The sequence below is a fragment of the Terrapene carolina genome, unplaced genomic scaffold (genome assembly GCF_002925995.2).
Source record: "Terrapene carolina triunguis isolate 2854851 unplaced genomic scaffold, T_m_triunguis-2.0 Scaffold23, whole genome shotgun sequence".
Classification (NCBI taxonomy): domain Eukaryota; kingdom Metazoa; phylum Chordata; order Testudines; family Emydidae; genus Terrapene; species Terrapene triunguis.
In genome coordinates, this window is record NW_020664374.1 from 26,168,488 (window position 1) to 26,179,537 (window position 11,050).

Here is an 11,050-nt window from a genome sequence, read left to right on the forward strand (position 1 = left end):
TGATAGAGTCAACAGAAAGACTTTACTGACTTCAGCGGTTATGGCTAAGTCCCATAGTTCAACTATAAAGATCGCTGTGACTAAGGTATCTTATTTAATGGAACTGAAATGTGCAAAGTAATTTGGCTCTTTTATCCTATTTTTGGCTTTCCAAATAAATGTGTTACAATGTAAAACAACAATGCTCTGGGGAAAAGTGGGGGTTGCTCATTTTGAAAACATAACATAGATCAGTGTGACCTTTATTCAAAGACAGAGAATATTCATCTCACTTTGGAAACTAAAACCTCTTCATTAATGGTTTAAAAGGCATCTATTTTCATGGCTGTACATCCTATTCTGAAAACAATAAGTTTAATAAAAATGAAATGTCAGAACTTGAATATTTTATTACTGAATACAAAAATACTATCTATGTAAAAAGAATAAGTTAGTTTATTTACAGTACTTTACACTATTCTGCTCTAGGAATTCCTTAGTAATGGATTTATTTGTATACATGCCTTTATAACTTTGCACAAAGCATCTCCAGCAGCATGTCATCCATGTTCACCGTTCCAATGATGGGCCTAAAGAATAGTTCAGCAATTACATTAGCATTAATGGATCTCAGCAAGGAAAGAACAACATTCAGCTTGGCAAATCTGGCCTGGTCCCCTCGATGAATCAGTCTGACGTGTTCATTTAGAGCTTGCTGTGCTTCCCGCTGCAGTCCCTGGATATACTGTACACACTGCAGCCCTGGCAGATCTGAAAGAAAAACAGGAAACTAAATGTCCATTTACAAAGTTTTTATCTATAAAACAACTCATGGAAGTTGGCCATCCTGCAGCATGCCAGCTAATTGGTAACTCATAAACATCAATATTAAGTTTCTTAGATGAGGAACAAACCAAATGTAATTACCTTTCTGCATGAAAACGATTCAGCTAGAGATATTCTATCCAACATGCATGTAGATAGGCACAGATTTTAACAGTGCAATCCAAAATCTCACCACGTTGCTGTTCTGGACATGCAGTGCTGCTCTTAGTTAAGCAACAACAAATTTAGATTGCAACAATATTTTCCAATATTCATGTTTTTTAAAAATGTAAAATTTGTAGGTGATAAAATATGGACAACCAGTATGGACTGTTGCCAGTAACGATCTTCAAGGTGCCAAATATACCATGTAAATAGTAAAGATAATAAAAGGAACAAGTTTGCTAATAACTTGTTGGCCACTAGGAAATGCTCTATTCATATTAATGTGTCCTGCTGACAGCTACATTGGAACAAGCGTCAGATTGCAGATAAGCAAGTTAACTCCAAGATGTGACAGGATGTTTGCTTTCTAACTAAACAAAATAGGGGAGTGGAGTTGTTTGCAAGTTCAGTACCTTTCCTCTTGGTCTAAGTTTGACAAGCTTCTCGGCTCTCTGTGAGCTGAGGGGTGAAAACATTATCTACTATCTAAGCACAACAAGCTATTATATTTCAGGTAGGTTTTTAAAAATAAAAATCAACTGCTAAAATATCTGACTGAGTTTTTAAACAAACTATGCATACATATATACAAGCTTTCCTCATTTAATCGAACCAGATTCTGTTTCTAAATCTTGAGATTTGTTAGTTTTTTATTCTTTGGTAAGGTTTTCAATCAAGCACACTTTGATCCATTATTTCTTAACTGCAGTTATGAATTACCACCTGATTATTTTAAGAAACCAAACCATAATGCTTACTGCATGGCTTGTGGTGCAGCAGTTGAATTTGCAAAGTTGCAAGTTCAGAAAGAAAAATACAGTGACTATTGTCTATTACTATCACTAACCAACCTCCATGGATTAATTTTTTGTAACAAAGAAAGTGGGAAGATGGTGTAATCCTCAGAGGCAATTATTTAACACAAAATAAAAAGCACTCTAGCTAGTTCCTATTAGTCATGTATGAATTGTAACTGGAAAGACCCCTATCAAATGCCTGGATGAACAGGAAAGAGGAAAGATTTTCTACTAGGATGAAAGAGAAATAAATTTACACTTCCCACCTCAAGAGACAGGTCATTTAGTATCAGTGACTTTCAGACTCTAAGTAAACTGGACAAAACGCTCTCTACCTGAGCAGGACCCCACACCCCCACCTCCTATTCTTCCCCTCTCTCCCCAAGCATGCAAAGGGCTTGTCTACACTTAAAATGCTAAAGCAGCACAGCTGCTTCAATATAGACACTACCTTTGCTCATAGGAGGGGTTCCCCTCTTGCTCTAGTTAATTCACCTCCCTGAGATGCCATAGCTAGGTCTACAGAAGAATCACAGGGACTTAGGTTGGTTTATGGTCTATGCTGCTCAGAGGTGTGGATTTCTCACACCCTGGAGTGATGTAGTTAAACCAAACTAATTTTCTAGTGTAGCCCAGGCCTAAGTTTTCTAACTGCTGGGAGGTTGGACCAGTAAGGGAAAAAGAGAGTCTGCCACTCTTCTAGCATTGCCACCTCTGAGGTAAGGGAAAAAACAGGACCCCAGGCTGATCTGAGCCCATAAAATGGGACAGCTGGCAGTGCCTAAAATGGGACAACCCTGGACAGCTTCCTCCAAAAAGAACCAATCCTGGGCAAACTTGGCCAGGCGGCAGGTCTACCCTCCTCCCTTTCCTTCCACTGAATGCATGTAATGCAAAGCCCCCTTCAATAGAAAAAAAAAAGCTCCACCTTTCAAAAGTTTCCTCTTGACTAAAATCCTGTCAGCTTCTTCAATCAACCTCCCTCCAGTCCCGCTCTCTTCTCTACCCCACTAGGCAAGGAATCAAATGGGGGGATGCGCAGGAGGTGCAGCTGAGGGGAATCCCCTTCCCCAAGGCGGCGGCACCCCCGGTTACTCACCCGGGTTGAAGAGCACAGTCCCCTTGAGGTAGGCGTACTCCTTGGTGCTGATGTCCAGGCTCCAGCACTTGGCCAGGAAGCCTTTGATGGCCTGGATCTCGCCGGCCGAGGGCAGCTGCGGGCTGCTGCTCTGGGGGTGCTGCTGCCCTTGCTGCTCCTGCCGCCGGTCGGTTAATATCCGCTGCAGCATGCTGGGCTCCGCGGTCTCCACCGTCTCGAAGTGCACCCGCTCCTGGGCCAGCCCCAGCACCAGCAGGGGAGCCCAGCAGCTGCGCACCAGCACCAGCTGCTCGTCCAGCGGCAGCTCCTGGAAGCAGGGCACGCTCTTGACGAAGCGCAGGGTCTTCACCAGCACGGCCGAGGCCGCCTTGCCCGCCACCTGCGGGCTGCGCAGGGCCACGCGCCGCCGCGAGCCGCACGAGCAGCCCGGCCCCGGAGGCTCCTGCGGCGGCGGCGGCTGCCGCGCCGCCTCCTTCTGCTCCTCGCTCTTCAGGATGCTGTAGAGGATGCTGCTCTGCCTCCGGCGCTCCGTGCAGCAGCGGCAGCCGGCCACGCACGCCATGGCGCCGGGGGGGAGGTTCCCCTCCTGCCTGCTGGGCTGAGCCAGACGGGGAGCTCCCGCTGCTTGTCCCTTAACTTATTTATACCGTGTGCGCGTGTGTGCAGCCGCGCTGTGGCTCAGCCGTGCCAGGGGGCAGATGCTCATTACTGGCTGAGAGAGAGAGAGAGAGAGAGAGAGAGAGAAATCCTCCTCCTTCTCCTCCTGCTGCTGCTGCTCTCGCTCGCCTCCTCTGCTGCAACTGCGGTGGCTAGAGGGAGCCTGCGAGCTGCCGGCTCCAGGTCGCCCCTGGCTTCAGGGCTATATTCTCCGGCCCTACTCGCGGATCGCTTTCAGGTGTGTGGCGGGGGAGAGACGCAACATTTTACACCCGCTCCTCCCGCCTCCCCTTTCCGGCGGCGCTCTCTGAAGTGGGGCGAGGGGGCTGAGCTGCCACGCGCCTCTCCCCGGGAGCGCTGGACGCTGCCGCCTGCCTCTGCCCGCAGAGCGCTTGTTAAATCCGCAAGTTTGGGGAAGGGACCTTTGACTCCAGCGCCGCGCGGAACCTGAGCCCTGCGGCCACGTGTTGGCAGACAGGCAGTTTCGCACCCGAGAGTCCCCGCTGAGTTTTCCCCAATCTCTCTGCGGGAGGGGCCCGCGGGGCTCTTCCCCGGGGAAATGGTATGGGGCCGGCAGGGGTGGGAATTCCCTAAGGGAAAGGCAAGGCTGGGGGGAATTCCCAAAGGAGGGGGGCCATGGGGCACATAAATATAGGGTGTTACACTGGCACCAACTGGGAATTATATGATGGAAATGCCTCTGTTTATGCCAGACAGTCTTCATTTTTTACATTCTCAATGCTAAATTAACCTCAGGCTCTAGGCCAGCTTCCTTGAAGAAGGGGGTAAACAGGTGCAACCTCCCCTGCACTATGGGGTACAGAGGACAGCAGGGCTGGGAAGTGGCTGCATAGGCTCAGTAGTCTCTGCCAGCAGAGCTCCTATACACACTGGGTGATTTAAAGATGCTATCCCCCAGTAGAAACCTTGAGGAAGGGAAGGGTAGCGGGTTGCATACCCCCACTATCACAAAAAGGTGGATCAACTTGGTACAGGAAGTTGAATTTTCACTACCTTTCACCAGGTTTGGGTAAATCTGGACTTATGTATTTTATATACCTATTTCATCTTCCTATTGTGGTGTTTGCGTACCATCTGTCATCTTAAACAATTATGTCTTCCACAAACTCACCTTCTGTCTTATTATTAAATCTGTTCAATGCCTTTTTTGTTTCAGTTTTCACCAGAAAGGTTAACAGTGATCAGGCGACTAACATAATGAACATCGGTGTAAATGGGCTAGGATCTGAGGCTAAAATAGAGAAAGCACAAATTGAGAATTATTTAGACAATTTACATATCTTCAGGTCAGCAGGGCCTGACAAAATACATCCTAGAATACTTAAAGAACTGGCTGAAGAGATCTCTGAGCCAATAGCACTTATTTTTGAGAACTTGTGGAGGACAGGAGAGATCCCCAACTGTAGACCACTCAGCTTAACTTCAGTACCCGGAATGATAATGGAGCAAATCATCAATCAATTTGTAAGCGCCTAGACAATAAGGTTATAACTAACAGTCAGCATGGATTTGTCAAGAATCAATCATGTCAAACCAACCTAATATCCTCGTTTGACAGGGTAACAAGCCTTGTGGATTGTGGGGAAGCTGTAGATCAGTGGTTCTTAAACTTTTGTACTGGTGACCCCCCCCCTTATAAATTAAAAACACTTTTTAATATATTTAACACCATTATAAATGCTGGATGCAAAGCGGGGTTTGGGGTGGAGGCTGACAGCTCACGACCCCCCATGTAATAACCTCGCGACCCCCTGAGGGGTCCTGACCCCCAGTTTGAGAACCCCTGCATATATCTCGACTTAGCAGTCTCAGATGACCTTCTGATAAACTAGGGAAATACAGTCTAGACAAACCTACTCTAAGGTGGGTGAACAACTGCTCAGGAAAGCCTACTCAACTACAATCAAGCTGGAAGGGCATATAGAGTGGGTTCCCACAGGGATCTGTCCTGAGTCTGATTCTATTCAATATTGTCATACATGATTTGGATGGTGGCCTAGAAAGTATACTTGTAAAGTTTGCAGCCGGTACCAAGCTGAGAGGGGTTGCAAGCACTTTGGAGGACAGGAATAGAATTCACAATGATCTTGACAAACTGGAGAAATGGTCTGAAACAAATAGGATGAAAGTCAACAAAGACAAATGTAAAGTACTGCACTTATGAAAGAGATTCTCTGGGATGCTCCCAGTTCCATGCACAGGGCCAGTTAGGCAGAACTGCGGAGTCTCAATGAATGGTTGAGACGATAGTGTAGGGAGGAGGGGTTTAGATTTATTAGGAACAGTGGAAACTTTGGGGAAAGGGGGAGCCTATACAGGAAGGATGGGCTCCACCTAAACCAAAATGGAACCAGATTGCTGGTATTTAAAATTTAAAAGGTTGTAGAGCAGTTTTTAAACTAAGGGCTGGGGGAAAGCCGACAGTTGCGGAGGAGCACATGGTTCGGACATCCCTTAGGGGAGGATCTATTAATAGAGAATCTCTATGTCCTAGTGAAAACAAGAGAATGGAAAATGATAAAATACGCCAGGATCTGATCAGAAACAGTCAAATAAAAAAGATTCTCATTCAATTACATTGTGTAACGGCAGACAACTAAAAGACAAGTTTTTAAAGTGCTTATATACCAATGCTAGAAGTCTAAATAATAAGATGGGCGAACTAGAGTGCCTCGTATTAAATGAGGATATTGATATAATAGGCATCACAGAAACTTGGTGGAATGAGGATAATCAATGGGATACAGTAATACCAGGATACAAAATATATCAGAAGGACAGAACAGGTCGTGCTAGTGGGGGAGTGGCACTATATGTGAAAGAAAGCATAGAATCAAATGAAGTAAAAATCATAAGTGAATCAGACTATACCATAGAATCTCTATGGATAGAAATTCCATGCTCTAATAATAAGAATATGGCAGTAGGGATATATTTCCAACCACCTGACCAGGCTGGTGATAGTGACTGTGAAATGCTCAGGGAGATTAGAGAGGCTATTAAAATAAAAAACTCAATAATAATAATAATGGGGGATTTCACTTATCCTCATATTGACTGCGTACATATCACCTCAGGTTGGGATACAGAGATAAAGTTTCTTGACACCTTAAATGACTGCTTCTTGGAGCAGCTAGTCCTGGAATGCACCAGAGGAGAGGCAATTCTTGATTTAGTCCTAAGTGGAGCACAGGATCTAGTCCAAGAGGTGAATATAGCTGGAACGCTTGGTAATAGTGCCCATAATATAATTAAATTTAATATCCTTGTGGCAGGAAAAACATCACAGCGGCCCAACACTGTAACATTTAATTTCAGAAAGGGGAACTACACAAAAATGAGGAGGTTAGTTAAACAAATTAAAAGGGTACAATGCCAAAAGTGAAATCTCTGCAAGCTGTGTGGAAACTTTTTAAAGACACCATAATAGAGGCTCAACTTAAATATATACCCCAAATTAAAAAACATAGAGAACCCAAAAAGAGCCACCGTGGCTAAACAACAAAGTAAAAGAAGCAATGAGAGGCTGTGATAAATGGGGGGGGGGGTTAGTTCCCTTTTATGGACACCCAGCCAGTCAGTAGCCATAGAATCCTCCTTAGCAGCTGTACCCTAGTTGCCTTACCTGTAAAGGGTAAAGAGAAACTTAACCTGAGTTGGCACCTGACCAGGGGAACCAATAGGGTGGCTGTACCCTTTCAAATTGGAAAAACTGCTGAGTGTGGGGTTTTTTTCTTTGTCTCTTGGGCTGGAGAGAGGGGAAGGCAGAAACAAGCTGTAAGCTTTAAGCCAGGTATGGAAAATCATCAGCATCATACCTAGAAACTCTTCATTTGGAACCCCAGATATGTAAGTAGCACAGGAAAAGTTAAGACAGATGCGATTTGGAACCTTTTTGGTTGTTTTGGTTTGTGGATTCCTCTGTGCTAACCCCAGGTGCTTTTGTTTTAATTGTAACCTTTAAACTGAACCTCAAGAAAGTTATTTTTTGTGTTTAATCCCTAAAGCCTGAGTTTTCAGATGTTTGTTTCTTTTTTAATAAAATTTATCTTTTTTTTTAAAGAATCCTTTGATTCCAAAGTCCTTAGACAAGGAGTTGGTCAGTGCTCACATTGATAAGGCAATTGGTTGGTATTTTATTCTCAAGCCTTCCCAGGAAAGGGGGTGAAGAGGCTTGGGGGGATAGGGATTCCAAGTGACCCTTCCCTGAATATTTGTGAAAATCACTTGGTGGTGGCAGCACTATCTGTCCAAGGCAGAAGACTGTTCCTTGGAAGAGTTTTAACCTAAGCTGGTAAAAGACAAGTTTAGGGGGTCTTTCATACGGGTCCCCACATCCGTTCCCCAGAGTTCAGATTTGGGGGTGTATACCCTGACAGAGGCAAAAAGGCATCCTTTAAAAAGTGGAATTTAAATCCTAGAAAATAGAAAGGAGCAAAAACACTGGCAAATAAAGTGTAAAAATACAATTAGAAAGGCCAAAAAAGAATTTGAAAATAGTTAGCCAAAGACTTAAAAAGAAATAGCAATTTTTTTTTAAGTACATCAGAAGCAGGAAGCCTGCTAAACAACCAGTGGGGCCACTGGACAATCGAGGTGCTAAAGGAGCACTGAAGGATGATAAGGCCATTGCAGAGAAACTAAATGAATTCTTTGCATCAGTCTTCATTGCTGAGGATGTAAGGGAGATTCCCAAACCCGAGCCATTCTTTTTAGGTGACAAATCTAAGGAACTGTCCCAGATTGAGGTATCATTAGAGGAGGTTTTGGAACAAATTGATAAATTAAACAGCAATAAATCACCAGGACCAGATGGTATTCACCCAAGAGTTCTGAAGGAACTCAAATGCAAAATTGCAGAAATACTAACTGTAATCTGTAACCTAACATTTAAATCAGCTTCTGTACCAGATGACTGGAGGATAGCTAATGTGATGCCAATTTTTAAAAGGGCTCCAGAGGTAATCCCGGCAATTACAGGCCTGTAAGCCTGAGTTCAGTATCAGGAAAACTGGTAGAAACTATAATAAAGAACAATATTGTCAGACACATAGATGAACATAATTTGTTGAGGAAGAGTCAACATGGTTTTAGTAAAGGGAAATCATGCATCACCAATCTAGTAGAATTCTTTGAAGGGATCAACAAGCATGTGGACCAAGGGGATCCAGTGGATATAGTGTATTTAGATTTTCAGAAAGCCTTTGACAAGGTCACTCACCAAATGCTCTTACACAAAATAAGATACCACGAGATAAAGAGGGAAGGTGATCTCATGGATTGGTAACTGGTTAAAAGATAGGAAACAAAGGGTAGGTATAAATGGTCAGTTTTCAGAATGGAGAGAAATACGTAGTGGTGTCCCCCAGGGGTCTGTTCTGGGACCAGTCCTATTCAACATATTCATAAATTATCTGGAAAAAGGGGTAAACAGTGAGGTGGCAAAATTTGCAGATGATACAAGATTACTAAAGATAGTTAAGACCCAGGCAGACTGCGAAGAGCTACAAAAGGATCTCTCAAAACTGGGTGACTGGGCAACAAAATGGCAGATTAAATTTAGTGTTGATAAATGCAAAGTAATGCACATTGGAAAGCATAATCCCAACTATACATATAAAATGATGGGGTCTAAATTAGCTGTTACCACTCAAGAAAGAGATCTTAGAGTCATTGTGGATAGTTCTCTGAAAACATCCACTCAATGTGCAGCAGCAGTCAAAAAAGTGAACAGAATGCTGGGAATAATTAAGAAAGGGCTAGATAATAGGAAAGAAAATATCATGTTGCCTCTATATAAATCCATGGTACACCCACATCTTGAATACTGTGTGCAGATGTGGTCACCCCAGCTCAAAAAAAGATATATTGGAATTGGAAAAGGTTCAGAAAAGGGCAACAAAAATGATTAGGGGTAGGGAACGGCTTCCGTCTGAGGAGAGATTGATATGACTGGGACTTTTCGGCTTGGAAAAGAGATTGCTAACTGGAGATATGATTGAGGTCTATAAAATAATGACTGGTGTAGAGAAAGTAGATAAGGAAGTGTTGTTTACTACTTCTCATAACACAAGAACTAGGGGTCACCAAATGAAATGAATAGGCAGCAAGTTTAAAACAAATAAAAGGAAGTATTTCTTCACACAATGCACAGTCAACCTGTGGAACTCCTTGCCAGAGGATGTTGTGAAGGCCAAGACCATAATAGGGTTCAAAAAAGAACTAGATAAATTCATGAAGGATAGGTCCATCAATGACTATTAGCCAGGATGGGCAGGAATTGTGTCCCTAGCTCTGTTTGCCAGAAGCTGGGAATGAGCAATAGGGGATGGATCACTTGATGATTACCTGTTCTGTTCATTCCCTCTGGGGCACCTGGCACTGGCCACTGTCGAAGACAGGATACTGGGCTAGATGGACCTTTGGTCTGACCCAGTAGGACCATTCTTATGTAATAATCAATTGCACAAATACAAAATGAGAAATTACTGCCTAGGAAAGAGTACTGCAGATGGGGAGAGTAGACGGTCACTAACTAAATATGAGTCAACATTGTAACACTGTTGCAAAAAAAAGTGAACATCATTCTGGGATTTGTCAAGAAGGAGTACTTGTGAGCAAGACACGAGAAGTAATTCTTCCACTCAGCACTGATAAGGCCTCAGCTGGAGTACTATGTCAAGTTCTGAGCATCACACTTGGGAAAGATGTGGACAAATTGGAGAAGACGTAATGGACAAGAAGTATTGGATTTAAATTGCAGCAAGGGAGATTTAGGTTAGGCATTTGGAAAAACTTCCTAAATGTAAGGGTGGTTAAGCACTGGGACAAATTACCTAGGGAAGTTGTGGAATCTCAGTCATCGGAGGTTTTTTAAGGACAGGTTAGACAAACACCTGTCAGAGATGGTCTAGTAATGTATTAATCCTGCCTCAGTGCAGATGACTTATCAAGGTCTTTTCCAGTCCTACATTTCTAAGATTATAGTATGAACTATATCACCAGTGAACACAAGTATTCACTTTAACCCTCACTTTCCAAAGATCAATGCTTTTGATTCCAATGGGGATCAGTGTAATGAGGAAATAATCATTACAGAAATCTGGGGGGGGAGACCTAATGAGCACCTTAGGGAAGATGAATATTCTGTATAAACCTGATTTTCTTCTCTTTCTGAATGAGCCATAAGTAATTGTGCTTTCTCAATCAGACTAATTTCAATTAATTATGTGCTATAGGGACTATTATAATCCATTTAATAAAGAGTTCATTATCTGTGCTGCACAAGAAGGAAACTTTGTGAGCTATTGTTCTATCGACTAGAAGAGCCTTGGAATGGATTGAAAGGGAGTTGCTTGTTGTAAGCGGTGCTCTCCACCTGTTGTCTCAGTAACTGATTTGATCTAAAGAGCAGTCTAAACTGGGAATGAGCTTCTTGAAAATACTTCCTGTTTTCAAATAAAAGGAATAAATTGTTAAGGAAATATAAGTGCATGCTTTGTGTTTC

General features: G+C 43.2%; 1 protein-coding gene across 1 annotated transcript; it reads right to left on the reverse strand.

The window, feature by feature from the left end:
• Positions 1–253: 253 nt before the first annotated feature.
• LOC113406164 (nuclear receptor subfamily 0 group B member 1-like) lies at positions 254–3,525 on the reverse strand. Its single transcript, XM_026649205.2, has 2 exons — positions 2,866–3,525; positions 254–750 (listed from the first exon to the last, which is right to left on the reverse strand). Exons 1-2 carry the CDS (start codon positions 3,425–3,427, stop codon positions 506–508), a joined length of 807 nt encoding a protein of 268 aa, XP_026504990.1. The 5' UTR covers positions 3,428–3,525; the 3' UTR covers positions 254–505.
• Positions 3,526–11,050: the final 7,525 nt, after the last annotated feature.